This window comes from Cinclus cinclus, chromosome 2, assembly GCF_963662255.1.
Source record: "Cinclus cinclus chromosome 2, bCinCin1.1, whole genome shotgun sequence".
NCBI classification, from domain to species: Eukaryota; Metazoa; Chordata; class Aves; order Passeriformes; family Cinclidae; genus Cinclus; species Cinclus cinclus.
In genome coordinates, this window is record NC_085047.1 from 480269 (window position 1) to 500651 (window position 20383).

Sequence of the window (20383 nt, forward strand, 5' to 3'; positions counted from 1 at the left end):
CAAATACAGAATTTTTACTGAACACGTGGGGAACATCTGAAAGAACTTGCGTCTAAAAAAATCTCAGAAAACTCCCTCAAAACTGAAACACACACACAAACACACACACGCACCCCAAAACAGGAATGAAAACAGTTTTAAGGAATTACAGTAGCATTCACACAGAATGTCAGCAGCACAGCACTGCTGTGTTACCTGATCTTCTTGTCAGCAGGTCTCTGGTTGGAATCGTGACTGTCCCAAGTAGATAATCTCTGGATGTTCTATCAGCCAATTTGCCAGTGGCTGGAAAAGAAATTATTTTGTAAATACACCAAACTGGTATGTAAGGTTTAGAAGTGGTTGATGGAGAATAGCTGATAAGAGGTGATCTTGAACGCTGGGAGTCTCAAAAACCCTGTGCACAAAGGGATTAGTCTCTGCCAAAGACAAAAAATTTATTAGCATCTGCAGATTTCCCTGCACAGGGCTCTGAGCAACCTGACCTGCTGGAAGATGGCCCTGCTCATTGGAAGGGGGGGTTTTGCAAGTTCCAACCCAAACTGTTCCATTATTCTACGAGTATTTTTTTTTCCTATACTAAAATTAAGGGCACTTCTGCACCACTATTCAACCCCTGCAATCGTTGTCCTCACCTGACTTGGTGGTCTGATGGTAGATGGAGAAAACAATACTGGCAGACTGCAAGAGCTCTCCCAGAGAAGAAGCTTCCCCAGTGCTTTTCTGAGCGATGAGGTCACAAATAAACTCCAGGTGATGCTCAAACTCTGGGCAGAAGGTGCAGGGCACAGCTGGCGTGCTGCGTGTCTGCGCCTGGGGCAGGAAGGACAGGAGCACGCACACGTAGGCATTCACTCCCACCCCCGAGTAGTACTGGACAGAGGGGTTTCTCTGTGCCACAGCTCTTCATTTCACAAGGGGAGAAAAGGAAAAGAAGGGAAAGAATGCATTTAACGTATGAAGAACCTAAGAAGAAAACATGCTTAAAAGAAAAGCGGAAAGATGGGACTAACAGTCGATGTTCTAAGCCAAAATGTGTGTGGGTTCTGGCTGCACAGCATTTTCATCTTTTCTTTCATTCTGAGCATACTAGGAACAGATATGAAACGGTGAGAGGAACTCACGAGGTCCATCACTGGTGTCTGTGCTCTTATCTGTGGTTGTGAAAGTACTCAGCACCTTTAGGGCTACACTCTACTGCAGAATAACTTCCCAGAGAACTGGCTCCAGAAAGAAGCCAAAGGCCAAGCCAAATTATTTTTGCAGACCAGTACTGACCGGCAAAGGGAGGTGAACTTAGCAAATAGGATAACTTACAAGTAAACCAGACCCAGGTATTAGCCAGGTCATACACCTGAAGGATGAGGGGTCTGAGGTCATTCCATTCCCTTCCTTTCTCCAAGCACCCTATGAAAGTGATCCTCACCTTTCAGGGTCTGCTTGAATTAAGATGGATCAGGGGCTCACAGCATCGCTGAGAAAGGGTCAGACCATGGCTCTGGAGTGACAGGAGCCACCCTTCTCTTGTGGAACTGACTCCCTCTATTCTAGCCCTTTTATAACTCTTGAAAATCAAATATTCTGAAACTATGTCCAGCTGATACCACACACTTGGAGCAGAAGCCTTAAGGTGGAAAGGAACATGTTTAATCTCCTGGTTAGTTTATCGAGGTTCTCACAGTGAAATGTGAGAAAACAACCCCAGCTAGCTTTATAGCAGCATCAGCAACACCAGGATCCAAAGCCCAAACAGGTACCATCATATCTCAGACAATTTTTGCATTAAGCTTTGGCACAGAAAAATTTGGAAACGTAGGAAAACGTGCCCTTCCAATCTGCATTCTTCTGCAGAACAAAATGCGACCACCCTGTACTGCAGCTTCAGACACCTGAATAACTGCTGGTGGTCTTTATGAAGTTATTTAGACTTTGGAGCAGAACCCACTTTGAATCTTGGTCTCTGCAGATGGAAAACTGGCCAGTAAGAATTGGCACTAGTCTCACGCCTCAGCCTGGTGCCTCCAGATCAAGCTGCTCTAAGTGGAAAACGGCCCTTTTTGAATTGGGCTTTACCTGGCTGCTGCTTGCAAACCAGCTGCCCTGTGTATTTGTACAGAAAGGGAAACAGCTTGAGCAGTTATTCTGGCTGCTGTTTTCAGTGATCGTTGGTACCTCACACTCACATCGAGCAAACCTGGATTAAATGAAAGGAAGGAAGGAAAGAAATGGTCAGCTCTTAACGCAGGTACATCCAAACACAACCAAAATTCAGCTACACCTATCCATACAAAATTTACTCTGTTCACGAGTACTTTTCTAAAAAAGATAATCCCATTAATCCACTGAGACTGGCGCTTCAGCACAGCCGCGCCCGCGCCTGGAGCTCCCGCCGGATCCAGGAGGAACGCGGGGAAAATTCCGGGAGCGGACTCAGTGTCGCCCTCCTGTGGGGAGCGCTGAGCACTGCAAGGGGCGACGGAGGAGCGTTCCCACCGCCGCGGCTCCAAAATCCCACCCCAGCTCCGAAACACCGCCCCGTGCGCTCCTCCCACCGCCACGGCTCCAAAGTCGCACCCCGGCACGTGTTCCAGGTGTTGGAACCAGCCCCGCCATTGCCCGCTGCTGCTGCGTGGGGCTCACCCGATACAAGCACACCCATCTGTCCAGTCCCAGCTCCTTTTACTGCCTCAAGAGCTCCCTGTGGCATTCCCAGAGCTGATGTTCGTGTTATTGGAAAGAGCCACAAGAGACATCTCTGCTCGCACTCCGTACCATAAACGGTCCTTTTTCAGATCCTCCTCCCACACCTCGCACGGGAGGATTAAATACACAGAGAGGGCTTTTGAAAACTTCTTGAGAGTTTGAGGGTTTCCCCATGTCTAATCACTGATTCTTCTACTCATTATGGTGTTAGTGAAAGCTGGGAGGAAAACCACTCCCGGTTGTTTTCAGCTGCCAACACTGATATGGACAAAATCCGTATTTTCATTTGTCCTGGGGGCAAACGCAGTTCATTTTTACAGATTTTGACACAGAATCAGAATTGGTTTGGCTGGAAAACACCAAAAAATCATGGAGTCCAGCCATTCCTCCAGCACTGCCAAGGCCACCACGCTCCCACGTCCCCAAGTGCCACGTCCACACAGCTGTAAAATCCTGCCAGCCATGGGGATTCCACCACAGCCTAGGCAGATGTGCCAGGGCTGCACAGCCCTTTGGGGGAAGAAATTTCTCCTAATATCCAACCTGAATCTCCCTGGCACAACTTGAGACCATTTCCACACCGTCACTGCTGTGCTGCTCAGAGTTTTCCTCCACTGAGCCTGGTTTCACCACATGAAGTGAAAGCCCTCAAGCCTTCCTCACCTGAGGACCACAGATGAAATTCCTCTGCGGAGTCAGTCCGGGGGACCAAGGGAAGGTTAAAAGTTTGTATCCCTATTTCTTCACGATGCTGCAAAGTCACCATGGCACAGAGCCGTGACAAAGGCAAGGCCCCTCTGGCCACCAGCTGGTCTCTGACATTTGGGTAATAATACCTGGCGAGACACAAAAAAACAGCATCAACATTTCTCTCACAGCTGCACAGAAGTCAACTTTATTTTGAGTGTCTTCAAAGCCTAATTAGCCTCCCCAGCTAAGGGAGAAACCCAAGCAAATGTATTTCCACTGAAGAAAAGAATCATTAAGTGCTTAAATAGATAATGCTACAAATAGCATTATTATACAAATTTGCACTAGTCCTAACGAGTCAACTAGCAGGAACTCCACTACAAATTGGCATCCCAAAGAAAAACAAGAGAAGGATCTGGCACCAAATATCCTCTACTCTCACTTCCTGTTAATAAATGAAAATACCTCTCTTGCAGAACAGATTCGTAGTGCCAGTTTGTGAGTGCAAAAAATGACTTCAAACCTTTTCTTAGTGCATTACTTGGCAACAGCTTCATCTCAAAAAAAAAAAAAAAATTGGCACTTCATCTTACAAACAGCCCATACTAATCCTCATGTGATTTCACAAATTTTAAGAAGCCTGACTTGTTTACTTTAGAATGAACAGGTTATTGTATTTTTCTAAAGCTATTTGTCTTCATGGCTTCTGCTCTCCATTATTACTAACAATTGGCTTCAGTCGCCAAAGAAGCATTTTGAACTTACGAAACATTTTATATTATTTCTCTTCTACTCAGTGACCTGTATGAGGGGAAAAAAGCAAACCCAGCACAATGAAATAATACTTTCAGGGTGCTTTTAAGTGAAATTTAGATGTGTCAAGCATTTAAGCACTACTTTTAGATTGTTATGCTGATTAAAAGATGGAAGCCAGCAAACTAAGAACACACACTCTTTAAGGAAGTTATAAGAAGGAGTAATTAGGAGTCTTGGGGAAAAAGGTTCACATGCTTTAAGTGCAGTTGCTATCACCAAACACTGATGAGCTTACCATTTTTCCTTGCTATTATTAAATAATACTACGGAATATCCAGCCCAGAGCTGGAGATTTTTCAAGATCAGATCTATCTCTACCTGTATTGCTCTGCCATCTACAAAGAACAGGACCTTGTTCTGTACCTGCACCAGACTTCAAACTGGATTCCTCCTGCTGCTGACCCTGGCGCCATAAATGCACTGACCAGGAGCCTCTGGACTGGGACATCAGCGGGAACCGACAGGGAATGGTGATGCTCGTCATTAAAGATGGGATCAGGGACACACAGAGTGGTGGCTGTTCTAAATGGCTTTAATATGATGCCTAGAAGTCAAGCAGAGCTGGTTAAAATGGTAGCAATTGCAGCTTTCAACCTTTTTCTGCTTGCAGACCTTCAGGAGGCAGGACCCATGGACAGGGAGTGAAATCCTTTAGATGGGGGCAGGCCCTGGCACAGGGTGCCCAGAGAAGCTGTGGTTGCCCGTGGATCGCCGGCAGTGTCCAAGGCCAGGCTGGACACTGGGGCTGGGAGCAGCCTGGGACAGTGGAAGGTGTCCCTGCCCATGGCAGGGGGTGGCACTGGATGAACTTTGAGGTCCCTTCCCATTCTATGTTAATCCTAGTGATCTAAACCAAGCAACTCTTCAGTGGGTATATCCATGGAAAACAGAGAATTGTTAAGGTTGGAAAAGCCCTCCAAGATCATCAAATCCAATTGTTAACTCAGCCCTGCCAAGGCCACCAATAAATCATGTACCCAAGTGCCATATCCAAACACTTTTTGAATATTTCCAGAGATGGTGACTCCACCACTGCCCCGTGCAGATATGCCAGGGCTTGATAGCCCTGTTGATGAAGACCTTTTCCCTAATATTCAACTTAAAGCTCCCCTAGGCATGACTTAGGGCCATTTCCTCTTGTCCTGTCCCTTGCTGCCATGGAGCAGAGCCTGACTCCCACCTGGCTTCGCTGTCCTGTCAGGGAGCTGTGGAGAGCAAAATGAGCACCCTGAAAGGCTTGTGCATGGAAAGCCTTGGCTGAATTTCACTGTGTACAATCTCGCTATTCCCTGTGGGCCTGTTCCTGTTGGATGAGCTGGCACAGCCCTCTAGCGCCTGTAACAAAAGGTACCATGTGAAGAGATTCGGAATTAGGTCTCTTTTTTCCACTGGGAACTTTCCACCAGCCTCAGACAAACAAGGCTTTTAATCCAGTGACACAGCCCCAGTCCAGTTTTTCGAAGAAAACAAGCACTGGCTGCAAGAAAGCTCAGAAAAACATTTCCCCTCTTCCTTAAGCAGAGAGACTAAGCAGTATTTAATTCAAGCAATGCTCTAAGTAAGGGAAAATGATAAAACAAACTTACCATCCTCATGCACTCCAGGTCCTTGCAGTGCCCCACAGCCAGGCTCCTGAACTGGGAAATGGTACTGGATGTAGCAGTCAGCCTCTCCCCAGACTGTGGACTGTAAGGGAGTGAGTCCCTTCACACCCTCCACGTGGATCTCAAACACGTGCTCCACCAGGTCTTCTCCTTTTGGGTCCAACTGCTAACAAAAAAAAAAAAAAAAACAAAAAAACAAAAAACAGGAAGCCACATGGACAGGATGACCTGACCTTAGGACAGTGGGAATATTTCGGCAAGCTGCCTCCAGGGAAGTGGTTGAGTCATCCCTGGAGGAATTTATAAGACATGTCGATGCAACATTTGGGGACATTGTTTAATGGTGGCCTTGGCAAGGCTGGGTTACTGGTTGGATTCAATGAGCATAGAGGTCCTTTCCAACCTAAACCATTACATGTGATAAGGATCTAAGAAGCCTGAGATGGGGGGCAGAAACATTACCTGCCATTTTCCTCCTAAAGTTCACAGAAACATTGAAAGCCTGAAAGAAAATTATTTTTTTTCCTGCAAAGCACATAAAAAGCATAAAAGTTCCCTACCTATCCAACTCCAAGGCAGTGGCAAAACCTCTACAATATGGCTGTGAGAATTAACATTTTCTATAATTTTGCTGGTTTTTTCATTTTTGTTTTTTTACTGGACTTGTGAAGATAGAACCAGTGGCTATGCAAGGCAGTAAAAAGGGCTACAATGTCAAGACTGGTGGGAACAAGCTGGTAAAAAAAAAAAAGAGCATGAACAATATAACTCCGTGTACAATTTGCAGAGCGTAACAAAAATTGGCTACAGCTTCAAGACGAGACTGGGGATCATTCATCTGTTAACGAACCCACTGCTAAAACCCTTTTCACAGGACCTTAACAGCAAGAATGGGGTTCACTAAATAAATACCATGGTGGGTTTTGTGGATGGTGGATGGTCCAGAGAGTGGGGAGGACGCTGTGTGACTGGAGGTGCCATTCCTTCTTCATTTTTGAGCCTCTGCAGTGCCACTATTTGCTCAGCTGAGCCCATGGCCAGGATGACCCTCAGGCTGCCACTCGTGCTGCCGGTGAAAACGTCGACCACGGGCATGTGGCCATCCACAGCCACCACCGGGTACTGAGCCTGCAGGAGCAGGTGGGAAATCTTGGGATCTCTACAGAAGAAACCCAGAACAAACCAAGAAACCCCAGCATGAGTCATCTGAGTAAGAGCAGGATCACACAGAACTCATTTTAGATGGGATTTTCGATGCTGATAAAAAACAGTCTATCTCCATTCCTCTGAAATTTGTCTCGCTTACATCCAAGTCTGCACTCAGCACAGATCCATGAGCTGCTGGGTGCAAGAAGTTATCTTCCAAAGGACAATTTCCCAAAAGCCAGCAGCGCCTCAGCTTTGAGCCAGCTCAGAAGAGACGAATGGGAACAAGACTCCCATTAACAGCCTGTAGCCATATGATACTTGGATGAGATAGTAATATGCCTTTGGGGATGGCAGAAGAGAAGGAACAGTGACAGCCTTCCAGAAAGACGTAAAAATCTCCAATCATACACTGAAGTTATTCAAGGCCAGGTTGGACACGGGGGCTTGGAGCAACTTGGTTGAGTGGAAGGTGCCCCTGCCCGTGGCAAGGGGTGGCACTGGATGGGCTTAAAGGTCCCTCCCCAGCCAAATCATTCCGGGATTCTAAGATGTACACAGATAAACTACAGTGGCTTAGTTAAAAAAATTATTCAAACTACACTGTAAAAGCCAACAAAGCAGCGCCCAGTCAGCTCCAGCATCACCCCATTTCCACATGTCACTAGGTCTGACCAAAATAAAGGGAATAAATCCTTTGCATTAGGGAGAATTTCTTCTGTCCAGTATTTCCAGCAATTTAAACTGTTTTAAGCAGGTACATTATTTAACTGAACAAGAAGCCAATGGATTAAACCCAAAAAAACCCACAGAGCACTCTGGACAATCCCATTGGATGAGAACACAATTAAAATATGAAGGTTTTGGAGACTTTCTGACATCCGGCTGTGCGAACCAACAGCATCCCTACGGGATCTCTGCAGAGCATAATTAGGGGCAAACCCAATCAGTCACAGTCTTGGGAAATCACTGATGGAAAGCCACACTTCATTCTCCCGTGCAGTCACTTTGATTTCTTCTAGCTTTTTTCTGTCATAGGACCACAAGTTAAGCAGGCACCAACCGTGATGACTTTATTTCTCACACTCTACCTGTACTTTTGGACAAGGACAGTGTAACTTACACCCTGCTCACTGTAGGAAAGGCCTACAGGAAGCTTGGCAGGGCAAAAATGCCTTTTGCTATGAAGTGTATCTAAGAACCCTCCCACACACCATCACCAACTTCTTACTCTAAGCTTCAGCTGGGATATTTCCCAACCCAATTAAATATAGGGGGGAAAAAAAACAAGTTTACTTGAATGAGATGTAAAACTGATGCAGAGGGAGTTTCACTAATCCCAGCAATTTGTCACAGCCAGGGCTTCCCAGCTTGTTCCACGCTTCAATAATCATTACATTGTTCTTCAGCCGCTCCAAGTGCTTGGAAGTCAATGAAAAAGGCATCACCTGAAAGGTTTAAAGCAGAATTAGTACACAGAATACACTGGAATATACTTAGTACTGGCTAAGTACAGAGTGTTCTGGTAAGTCTCCTTTATTCCAGTCTACGGAACTGTGCTTTTTAAAGATGGAAGTTAAAAATCGAATGTGCATTCAACAGAGCCAAGCAGGGATGTTTCTGGGTATACAGAAGTAACTTTACCACAAAATTTGTGGTTTGTCAGTGGGGAGTACCACACTTCCACCAGTGTGAAATGAACAGCATGTGACTTGCCTGAGAAAAATTAAAGGCAGGCTGCGCTGTGCCCCAGATGACAGTGGATCTCGTTGCCTCCTCAGTGCTGAGCAGTTTGCAGTTTAAATACACGTTACAAGAGCTGGGGAGCCCCCAGCCTTCAGCAACAAAATCCTTTCCATCGGGCACCATCAGCAGCACGTGCAGCAGTAACCCATCTTCCTCAGCTGGGTCCGTGCGTGTGGCCACGTCCCGGGCTGCGGAGGCTGCCACGTCCCTGCTGCCCGCTCCTGCCTCCCGGGGGTCCTCAGGGCTCCTTCTGGGGCAGAGAGGGCTTTGTGCACTTGCACTCATCCTGCTGGGCTCCTGCAGCTCCAGCTGGGCTCTCCTCATGGCGCGAGCTGGGGCTGGGTGCCCAGCCGTAGCCGACCCGGCCACGGCGCCGGTCATGTCTTTGTTGTTGGCCAAAAGCTGCAGGGACACCTGCAAGGCAAGGCAGAGCTGGCCAGATGTGCCCCGTCCAGAAACAAGGGATGCAGCAGAAACTCAGGAAAACATATCACACACCCTGCGCTTGAGAACTCATCCTAAGGCATTATGTTGGTTGCAAGCTACAGCTGCTGCTGTAAAATAAATTACATGTGGCTTTATGAAATCAAGTCCAGACTGGAGTGCAAAACCACACAATTACAGATGAATCAGTGAATGGTCTGGGTTGGAAGGGACCTTAAAGCTCACCCCCTTCTTAACCCTTCACCTGCAAATACAGAGAGCTGCTTATCCTCGGAACTGTCAAATCTCTCAAACTGGTAATGCTTCTCAATCAGAAGCTGAGCAGACTGGTGGAAACTATGGCTGGAGAAGACAATTCCTGAAGTGACAAGGACAAGGAACATCAGGCCTCCGTGGCAGGAGAGACCTCAGCTCGTGTCACAGGTCAAGAAGAAACAAAAGCTCCCAGCCCTAAATATGTGCCACTCAAAATTTGCCTGTAGAGTGGTTTCTGTATTCAAGTCCCAGCTTACTGACAATATTCCTAGACCTGCAGCAGTTTCAAAACATTTCTCCAAAACTCTAAGGAACAAAAAAGGGTTCATGTTATTTTATACTGTTCTCACAAACCTTTGTATCTGAGACCTGGTAAATTGAAACAAAGAGAGAATAAAGATAAAAAATAAGAGTGTGCAGCCGAAACTAGTAACAATTCAAGCTTGAGATGGTAAAACACATACCTTCAGTGGCCCAACTTGTGTGTGATCTCCTTCTTTTTCCACAGGTACTTCCCAGCTGACACTGAGCAGCTCAGACTCAATCACCCTGCGGAGCTGAAGTGCTGCTGAGCCAATGGCCACAGGCTGAGGGTAGACAAAGAATTAATTTGGCAAAACTTCTATCAGATTTAAAGAACTTTTGTGAAATAAAAGCTTTCTGGGAAATCATGAACAGCCACACACCCTCCCGCTCCCACTCCCACCATCAGCTGTACCAACTGGGATTTGGGAAATCTCCTTTACTTCCAATATCAAGTCTCACTAGAAGAGTAAGACAAATTTTCCCAGAACCCACTGAAAACAATTCCAGATTAATGCAAAAATTGAATAACCTAAATCCTAGTAAATGAGCAAAATTTCCATACTGAAAAATGCTATTTACTCCCCCATTAAAAGAAAAGCAGCTATCCTTGGTGTTCATTAAAATAAAGTAAGCTGATTTAACCCCTCTCACCATCTTGATCACAGGCAAATGGTTACGCAAATAATCTCAGCAGACAGAAAGATACCATTTCCCCCACCCCGCCAAAAAGCACAAGTTACATCTGTTTTTCACAGCTCACATTACTCCCCTTTCACTGGGCAGGGTAAAGATAAAAACAGCATCCACGTGAACTTGTTTTACACTGCTAAAGGAGCTGTGTTCTCCTTGAAGGGTGATGTTTATAATTGATCCAATGTGCTTAAATAGCAAGAGATCGTCTTAATGGTGAGGGAAGGACAATTTTTTTGCTTGCCAGTCTCAAACGCAGAAAATTTTTTAATGGAGTGACAGGCCTGGAACTGTGAATGGGCACGGCCCAGAGGCTACCAGAGCTCCAGAAGCCTTGGGACAACACTTTCAGGTATGCACAGGGTGGGATTGTTGGGGTGTCTATGCAGGGCCAGGGGCTGGACTCTATGATCCTGTGGGTCCCTCAGAATATTCTGTGATTCTCTGTAGACTGAACAGCAACCAGCCCAACTACCTACACATCAATAATGTCATTTCTCCTGCTAATATCTGATTGTCTGCTCTGAGTGTCTGTGGGAATTGGAAATGCAAAGAATCCTTTTGCTTTTCAATACACAAAGAAGGAACAACTTCTAGTGAGTACCTTTTTCTGTGTGCTTTTTCTCATGTAGATTTTAAAAGCCAGGTCAGAGCCCCACCAGTGCTCAATCATCGTTGCTCCGAACCAAACAGGGAACACAGACCGCTGTTGGAATTTCACCACTGGAAGGAAGAGAGGAGCAACAATTACCCAAAAATGACCTGATATAAATCAACTTTCCCCTGGACAGTGCTCTGTTACACACACAATCATTTCATTCGGCATTATTTATTAACACCAAGGAGGAAGCAAACTGGTTTTCATTTTTGAAGGCCAGCAAATAGTAGGAGGCCAGCAGGACAAAGTTAAGATCATGAATTAATAAATAATAAAACACAGTAATATAAACCAGCATTAGAACAGTATTTAAAGACTTCAGGTGACACCAAGTCTCTGCCATTGTAGCATGCAGTAAGTATGACCTGCCCTTTGTTGGAGGTTGGCTTCAGTGGGAGAACTCTCCCTCATTTTAACTAACAGAGTTCAAGATGGCTTTTGAGAGAGTCAAAGCTGAGCTGCAAGAAAAAATTACAGCTTCAGGAGAACAGGAGTGTCTGCAAGCAGAGACATAATCAATTGGCACTCAGTCTGGAAAAGAGTACAAGAAGTACAATAACAGTGTTCACGAGGCATAAGGAATTGTATTCTAGAGATGACAAAAGTACAGCTTACACATAAGGAAATTTCTAACTGGATGCCCAGCACTTCTCCACCTTGTCTGAGATGGCTGTGGAATCTTTCCCATCTTTAATAAATGACAAAAACAACTCCAGGGCAGGATAATGCTACAGTGGATTGACTTGAAGTCTCCTTCAAATTATTTTCAGTCCAACCTGTTTTTCTAGGTCCCCAAAGAACTGGACTCCACACAAGGCAAAGAGCAGGAGGATGGGATGAGTTTTGGATTACAAAGGTTGTATTACTAAAGCTCAGAAGAAACAGATGTTTTCTCTGGCCACAAATGGAGAATATACAAGAGAACTCAAAATCTCTCAAGTGCCTCTCAGAAAGATGCAAAGCCAATGAATGACCACATGGGAGAGGCATTTGAAAGTCACCCAGGCATGCCAGTTCCTGGGAAGACTGGGCAGAGAGCATCTTGCTCATCCTTGCTCCATGGGAGCAGAAACAGAAATTGCTCTCAGGGATACAAACACTGGTGACTCTCAGTACAAAAGATTCATGTCTGCTGATTGGAGCACAGGAATGGAGATTCCTTGGATTCAGCAGATTAACATGAGCTATTGGAGATAACTACATGACATACTTCAACATCTGGGAAATTATTTATTTGAGCTGTAAGTATCTCTGAGATTCCTAAAAGCACTGGATCATCCTCCTACTACTGCAGGAAGAATACTGGCATTATGTTCAAATGAAGGAATGGGCTTACTAACTTGTTCTTTCCCTAGGAAAAGAAATTTGAAAATCTCAGTGTGAACACTTCCTGGAAGAAAAAAAATAATTTAAAGAATCACTTGGCTTCCTTCTCCCTGAGAGGATCATTCCTCTACCTGCAGCATGGCAACCCTGTGGGCAGAGGTGCCACTAATGATACTGTGATTTTTAGGCAGCAAGGCAACTGTGTGGAAAAAACTACTAAATAATTTCTAAGAGATGGAGTCGACAGAACTAAATCTAAGGGGGAAAGTGATGGTCTTACCATCATCTGTGATTTTACTTGAGGCTACTCGAATTGCTTCTGTTGCTATGGAGACCTGTCCTTTATCATCCTTGGAGACTCTCACAGGGAAGTGGTACTCCACAAAGAAGGTACTGTGAATAAAAAAGTGGAAGGGTGACCACAATCCATCAAGAATCTGATGTGAGTCACGAAACTGAACACAGCAGGCAAGTTCCAGACTCACAGTTTACTGTAACACATTTTTTTAAGGATAATCGAAACACCTACTCCATGAATTCCTTCTATAGGTCATAAATATATATGCCAGATTCTCCTCCACCAAACCCCCTTTTGTTTTCAGGGTACTGCCAGGCACAAAGTACATCTGTACCCCCCCAAAAACCCTGGGAAAGGCACAGCCTGAAGCAAGCCCACATCAGGATAAATTAGGATAAATCACATCTCTAACTTTCCTGAGTTTATGGGATACAATTTCCTGAGAGGAGCAGAGAAAGAGCAAGGTTTCAGAAGCCTGGAGAGCTTGGGGAAGCTGGACTACACAGGAGACCTCAGGGAAATCTCCCCTGAAGGTGCAGTAAACAAACCAGGAAGAAACAATCCCCCTTACCACTTATGAACAGACATGGGCCGTGGAGGTTTCCCCAGTAAACCTTTCCTCCTTGGGGACATCTGGATGCTCTCAGGGGGGATTTTCAAGCTTTCAATGATGACTCTGGCCAGGTGTATTTGCTGCAGCAATGCTAACCTGTCTGCACCCAAGGGTGTGAGAAAAGCCATTTCTCTGTGGTCCTCTGGAGGAGCAGTGGGAGAGCAGCTGCAGAGACAAAACTGAGGTTCAGGACTACAGAAGCATTCTTGACATGACCAAATGAAGGGAGAATTGTAGTTTGGTGGGATGTTACTTAAAAACTGCCCAAGGTTCACTAAAATAGGCTTATTTATATGTTTAACAATAATAATATTTTGTTTTATTATTAAACATACTAATATGTTTAATATTTTTACAACAAATTTGGTGGTCTCTGTAATTCTCTGTGACAAAAATTTTACAATATCTGAGGTCCATAACTGAAAAAAAAAAACAACCCAGAAAGTGTATGTTCCACATTGCTGAGCTGGAAAAAAAAAATACATCTTATCCTAACTCTTCAAAAAGAAAAGCTTCATTTGATGCCATGTACAGAAGCAGGGAGGTGAGACAGTTATGCACAAGGACAAGCCCTCTGCTGCAGAGCAACAGCACAGGATTTTTGCCATAATTTTAAATGTCATTTGTGTAATTCGCAAGACTTCAATTGCAAATGATTTTGTGTTGGTTCCTCTGGGAATATGAATTTTACCTGATGTAAAAGCAGCAGTCAGAAAATAAAAAAAAAAAAAAACTGTTTGGAGCTGAATTTGAATTTAAAAAAAAGGGGGGGGGCCACAAAACCTTTACACTAAGTGTATTGTACAAAATAAGCTTGACAACTGGATGTTTAAGGATACTTCTAGTGGTTCCATCATGAGAAAAAGGGAATACAATTTTGATGAGGTCAGAACAGAAGTCACTGATGTAACTACCTGGGTTTAGTTTCTGCTACATTCTGGTCAAAGGCAGGAAAATCCTTTGGTGGATTCACTGGACCTGCTTTTTTGAGAGCTTCTGTCTTGGATGTTTTCTTTGAGGATTTAACATCATCATCACTGAGGAAGTCGCTCAAACTGGAATCAGATTTCTAAAGCAGAAATAATGTACATAAGTAAGAAGTTAATTATCATTGTACAGAGAGCTCCACAACGGTCACAATACAAAAATGGAAAACAACTTGGGCGTTGCATCATCTGAAACAAATAAAATGGTATCAAAATTTCAGGGATTTTAAAAAACAAAAAGTCTTCCTGGAAAGCCTCAATCCCAGCAATTTCCAAACTTGACGCCGTGACTTTGTAGTCTTGACAATATTCTTCTAACAATATTAATTTTAAGCAATGTATGCAGGTACTCACAAGCTTTTGTGTGATACTTAATGCTTATTCAGCTTTAAAATACTGAAATCTGTCATTTTTTCTGATCATGCATACTTCTGTTTTCCTGCAGATTAGGGAATGCACACTTTCCTTTGGATCTCCACTTACAGGAGCTGTGTAAAAAAGCCTCTCCAGCAGACTCTGGTCGTAGTGGGGATCACCAAGTTCACTGTCATACACCTCACTGCCAAGGGAGAGAGAATCCCACAGGGAGCCTGTCTGATCCCAAAAATGCCCTGGAGAGAAATCAGCACTGTGGATACAAGAGAGAGAAACACACCTCAGCGTTCCAAGTTGTGCAGTCAGCCTCTGAGCGGTGTGGACAATATTACACTAAAATGCCTATTTTATCCTGGATTTGGGCTCTGCTGGCTCCAGACACGGACAAACAGAAGGGTCACCTCGGGATCACACCTCTGCCCCAACAGGAAAGCAAAGCAGTGTGTGAAGGGAGAGACAGCTTGGGTTAGAACAGATCTCTGGAGATCACTCAGTCCCAACCCCTGCTCAGATAGAAGGGATGCAAATAAAAAGCTGTCCCGCTGGATTTGGGGTATTTTGAAAGCTGCAGATTCCACAACCTCTTTGGGAAAACTGGCTGCAGACCTTGATGACTTCTGTTGTAAAATACACCTGTGAATATCTACCTCTAATTTTTACCCTTCACCACTGTATTATAACTAGTGGAATGCTTTAAGATGCTAGCAATACTTGAGGACGGTTTACTTTAAATAAAAAAAATCCCCAAGGGATACCTCAGTAGGTGCAAATACAAGTACCTTTATATACAAGCTGGGGTTAGTTCAGTTTAAGGGTTTCCTCTGTGCTGTGAGTTGAAAATAATTTTGTAATCTGCAACACTACAGTGTTATCCACTGATAAACCACAGTGAAAAAACAAGTGCAGGGCACAAGAAAAATGAACTGAAATTCTGAACCATAGCTGACCCAGAAGCTGCATGTTCAGGGTGCAGATGTGGACACAATGGAAGCATCACTTATGCTCCTGCTATGCAAAATGAGAGGAAAAGGTCCGTTTAATATTTGGAGAAAAATTAAAAATAGCTATTGTTTCTCATTAATTTTAACTTCCATGAGTTTCCTCTTCAATTAAGTACATAAAACAAATTATTTATTTATATACTTACTTTATGTAATATTTTAGGCCATAACAGTTACAACTGCTAAATAACTTAGTTTTATCCAAGATTGTGGTTAATCTTTTTGACACCACTTTTACACCAAGTGACTTGGAGCTATCCAGGTTGTCACACATGAAAGCTGAGCTACCAAACGCCTCCATCACTTGCACTTGAGTTACTGGTTACATTCCCAAAAATATGGACAAGAGTCAAGAGACATTTTTCAAAAGGGTCAGAGATAAGGACAATTTTGCAGAAGCCTCCAGTGCATCACACTCACCTGCCCAACAGTAATTGGACTGCTCTTTCTTCAGAGGTTAGGCCAAATTGCTGATCTGAAACTTCAGATCCAAAGCGATGGGGATGTTCAGGAGCGGGCAAAAAACTGGACTTCAAGCCTTTTGGGCTACTAGGGAACAGTGATGGAAGCACAGACAGCAGTAAAAGGAAAAATAAAGACATTAAGGCACAGTCAAGATTAACTGGTCTATCACTTTTTTTTCTGGGAAGTTCAAAATAATCCACTTTAACACAAATAAAAATAGTTTGTGCAGAAATAAATGAAATTGAGTTTTCAATAGCATCACTGACTATCAAAGACAATGACATTGCTTTCTGGTTATCACAGAACAACAGGCAATATTATAACATTTGATACTTCCTTGACAAATAACTTTGAACTAAATACAAATGTACTAAGAAATGACATTAAAATCAAGGCTTACTACGTGAAGAATAAAATGAATTCACAAAATTTAGGCATTTATTCACAGGTAGAGATTAACTTCCCATTTGAATGATGTGCTGCTTTCACCCTAAACAAATCCTAAAACACATCCTAAGAATCTCAGCATCTACAGTTTTCCAGACAAAGCCTCAAATTTTCTGATTTAGAGCTTGAATCTCACTTTCCCCAATTCCAACTCACTTTGCCGGTGCTTTAAAATCATCTCTCTCTATAAAATGAGACGTTTTATTCAGTTTAATCTCCACGTCTGGGCTGGACTTCATTGCAGAAACAACCATGGCATCACGGAGTTTGCTGCCTTGCTCCAAGAGAGCTGGAAAAGAAGCAGAAGGATGACATTTCAGCATTCAAATGCCATTTAAAAGCAATGTGTAGATGCAATAAATGTGTCAGCTGGGGCTGAAGAAACTTCTGTTTTCTGCTGTTAAAAAGAGATCTTGATGCACGGGGGATTAAATATGTTTTTGGGGATTAAATACGTTTTACACACCAGAAAACAGCTCAGCTGGGAGTGAGAGGGATCTTCCATCAGTCTCCCACTCAGCTGTACAAGGAACTTGTCTGTACACACCAGGTCAGGGTGTGTGGAAGGGCATTATTAGGATACAGAAGCACGACTAATTTAGGGAAGAGCAGTTTGCTACTTCAAGATGTCTTATTTTCATTCTTTTCTGCAAATATGAAACTCACAAGACAGCAGGTATGGAAACATGCCCCACTCCAATGCTTGCTTCAATCCAGCCCAGGCGGTAGTGGTTTTTAAGTAAAAATTAAAATTGCATTTTTAACTTAAGCAAATTAAATATACATATATAATTATGATTATTACAGTAAACATATTAATAATAATTTAAATTTTATTTAAAATAATTTAAAATTTTAAATACAAAAAATTTAAACAAAAATTTTGGTGCAATGCAGCAGGAGGGTGTGAAGTGTCTCTCCCCCTTCAGAAAATCTCATCTCCAGACGGGCACACGAAACATCATCCAGAGCTGTTTGCAGTGAAATCTAAAGGATGAAGCCAGTTGCACACCAACCTGACAGCAGGTCCTTTGTAGCTGGGTTGTGTAGGGACAGCACCCGTGTGCTCCTAAAGGGCAGCGCTTCGGGATCGGCGCCGGTGGGAAGTGACAGGAGCTGATTTGAAGGATTCAGCTTCAGATGTTCATCTGGTAAAATCACACGGGGATGAGGAGCAGAAAAGGTGTCCTGCATGTTTTCAGAGTTCTCTTGGTAGAGCAAATGGTCCTTTCCTCTAGTGAAAAACAAAACGTTATTTCAGCAGCAACTCAAGTGGGTGGGTGAAAGGATTCAGAACTCTCCCAAATCTCCCTGCAGGACATGCTCCAAAAGTAAACACGACACGTTATTGTAATGATCCCTCGCCTGCCACTGAAACCATCGGAGAGAACAACCCAAGCTGCAAGTAAAAAACTTTTTTTTTTTTAAAAAAAAAAGCTTTTTAAAAGACTTCTTTCACAAAAGCACATTGTAACAGGACAAGGGGGAAGAGATTCCCACTGCCAGAGGGTAGGTTTAGATTTTACATCAGGAGAAAGTTCTTTGCTGGAGCATGGTGAGACCCTGGCACAGTTTACCCAGAGCAGCTCCGCCTGCCTCATCCCTGGAAATTTCCAAGGCCAGGCTGGATGGGGCTTGGAGCAACCTGGGATAGTGGAAGGTGGCAGCAGGGCTGAAATGATATGAGGTTTAAGACCCCTTGCAGTGCAAATTATTCTGTGATTAAATGATTTGAGGCACCTCTTGTGTGAACTTGCATGACTTGAACTAAGTCATCATAACATGCAAATTTCTATCAGACAGGAAATTGTCCCTGTCACCTGAGAAACCCTCAACATAATGGCTTTCATATAAAATGTATGCCTGAAAAGATCAAGCACCCCATAACTCACAAGTGTACTGCCACCACTTAAAAGTTCTGTGTGAACTGCGACACAAACCACAATTTTGTCAAGGGAAAAACAAAAAAAAAGGTACCTAAGAGTTGTGGCTTTGCTGTTGTCAACAGACTCCTGTTGAGCAGTCACCTGCGTGTGCCTGGGCTGCTGGGATGGAGCAGGAAGCTGAGGCTTGCTGCTTCCCTGAGCAGCAGCAGCATCTGAAGCTCCTTCTGTGGTCAGCACAGAGCTGCTGGTGTCATACAGCTCTGGCAGAGGCTCTAGAACCAGCGAGACCTGAAAGACAAGGTGTAAAAATATGACAGAGTTCCTTTCTCAGTTATGTGCAAGAAACACTGCATTCAGCTTCACTTGCTGTACAATGGAAAGCAGTTGCTTTTCTACATAGAGCAGTATTTACATTACACAGCTGTGTCACATGTTTACAACTACTTGTTTCTCATTCCATGTTTTCAAATCCCGGTAAACTATCTTTCATAATCAATTTTCCAGAGTCAGGGCTGCAACACAGAAATTTCTTATTGCCAGGCATCAAAATCTTCTATTGTTCCAGCCCAGTGAAGTGTAAGAACCAAACACTAACTTTAAAAATCCACTGTTAATTCTCACTCTCAGTGTGAAGGTGACCACATGTTCCTCATTATGCTCAATTACCCCACATCTCTTTAAACAAAATAAAGTCAACACCACCAGTATTTGTTTTTTCACTTGTTGCCTTAGCTCAGGAATGCCTTGGACAGAGAGCAGGCCTGCAGAGTGCCATGTGCAGCTTGATCCTGCACCCGATTACACCAGAGTCACAGCACAGGACTTATAATAATGAGCAAAGACACCCAGACTACCTGCAGCTCCCCGAGTTTATCCGATGTTGGTGACACCACAGCAAAAGAGCCTTTGATGGGATGGCTGGGAGAGAGCTGGGACAGCTGAGTGATCTGTGCTCTGCCGAGGGGGAGGTGGTCAAGTTTGGTCAGAACCTCCAGGACAAGAACACCCATATCTGCAAAAACCAATCTTCGGGTCAGTCTCAGGGTCACAACTCACGCTTTCTGGCTAAAATGTCAGAAATGCAGAGACCAATGCTATGTTGAACAAGGAAATTACGACAACGAGGCAGCAGGTAAAGATGGACATTACATTGTAATATTACAGTACTATAGTTATACTATATTGTATTATGTTATATATTATGTATGATATTATGCATATTATATCATATTAACTATACAGACACTACTACTGGTAATCAATAAAGCTAAATAAGTACAGGACAAAGGGAAATGTCTTACCACTAATGTCTAACCCACTCCAAACCTGGCCACCCTTCCCGCGCAGAAATTCCCTCCGACGCCCAACCTGAACCTCCCGCGGCGCGCCCCAGCAGCGCGCCCTCCCGCCCTAGCCCAATCCCAACGGACCGGGACGGATGCCCAGCGGATGCCCGGCTGTAGGCGAACCGCCCCTACCTGCCAGGTACGCGGCGAGCTGCCGGGGCCCGCAGCGCACGGCGAAGCGGGCGCTGGTTCTGCCCGCGGGCTGCCCGGCCCGGCCGGCGGGCTGCAGCACGGTGCCGCCCGAGGTCTCGCCCCACCACCGCAGGCGCACCACGGCGGGCGGCTGCGGGGCCGCCCACAGCACGCGGGACACGGTGCAGCGCAGGAAGCAGCGCGGCGGGCCCCGCACCAGCGGCGGCAGGCTGGCGGCGGCGGCGGCGCCGGGGTCGCCGGCACCTGCGGGGACGGGCGGCGTCAGCGGCTCGCACATCGGCCCGAGCACCCGCGCCGCTTCCCGTCCCGTCCCGCCCCGCCCCGAGCACGCTTCCCGCCCCGCTGCGTCCCGCCCGGTCCCCCGCTCCGCCGCCCGCGGCCCTCCCCGCACCTCCCCTCCGCCGCATCCCGCCCGCGCCTCCCGCCCGG

General features: G+C 44.8%; 1 protein-coding gene across 1 annotated transcript in view; it reads right to left on the bottom strand.

Annotated features, from left to right (window-relative positions):
• Positions 1 to 20361, bottom strand: part of C2CD3 (C2 domain containing 3 centriole elongation regulator) — a 37802-nt gene extending 17441 nt beyond the window's left edge. Inside the window, exons 1-22 of the mRNA XM_062515270.1 lie at positions 20346 to 20361; positions 19934 to 20197; positions 19310 to 19467; positions 18547 to 18743; positions 17586 to 17803; positions 16726 to 16858; positions 16078 to 16206; positions 14765 to 14909; positions 14210 to 14364; positions 13254 to 13460; positions 12665 to 12777; positions 11005 to 11123; positions 9869 to 9991; positions 8676 to 9119; positions 8256 to 8407; positions 6726 to 6972; positions 5796 to 5979; positions 4573 to 4753; positions 3367 to 3539; positions 2074 to 2194; positions 636 to 904; positions 196 to 285 (exon numbers count right to left, since the gene is read on the bottom strand). Of these exons, the coding sequence (XP_062371254.1) occupies positions 196 to 285; positions 636 to 904; positions 2074 to 2194; positions 3367 to 3539; positions 4573 to 4753; positions 5796 to 5979; positions 6726 to 6972; positions 8256 to 8407; positions 8676 to 9119; positions 9869 to 9991; positions 11005 to 11123; positions 12665 to 12777; positions 13254 to 13460; positions 14210 to 14364; positions 14765 to 14909; positions 16078 to 16206; positions 16726 to 16858; positions 17586 to 17803; positions 18547 to 18743; positions 19310 to 19467; positions 19934 to 20197; positions 20346 to 20361 (3838 nt within the window). The remainder of the gene's footprint in view (positions 1 to 195; positions 286 to 635; positions 905 to 2073; positions 2195 to 3366; positions 3540 to 4572; positions 4754 to 5795; positions 5980 to 6725; positions 6973 to 8255; positions 8408 to 8675; positions 9120 to 9868; positions 9992 to 11004; positions 11124 to 12664; positions 12778 to 13253; positions 13461 to 14209; positions 14365 to 14764; positions 14910 to 16077; positions 16207 to 16725; positions 16859 to 17585; positions 17804 to 18546; positions 18744 to 19309; positions 19468 to 19933; positions 20198 to 20345) is intronic.
• Positions 20362 to 20383: the final 22 nt, after the last annotated feature.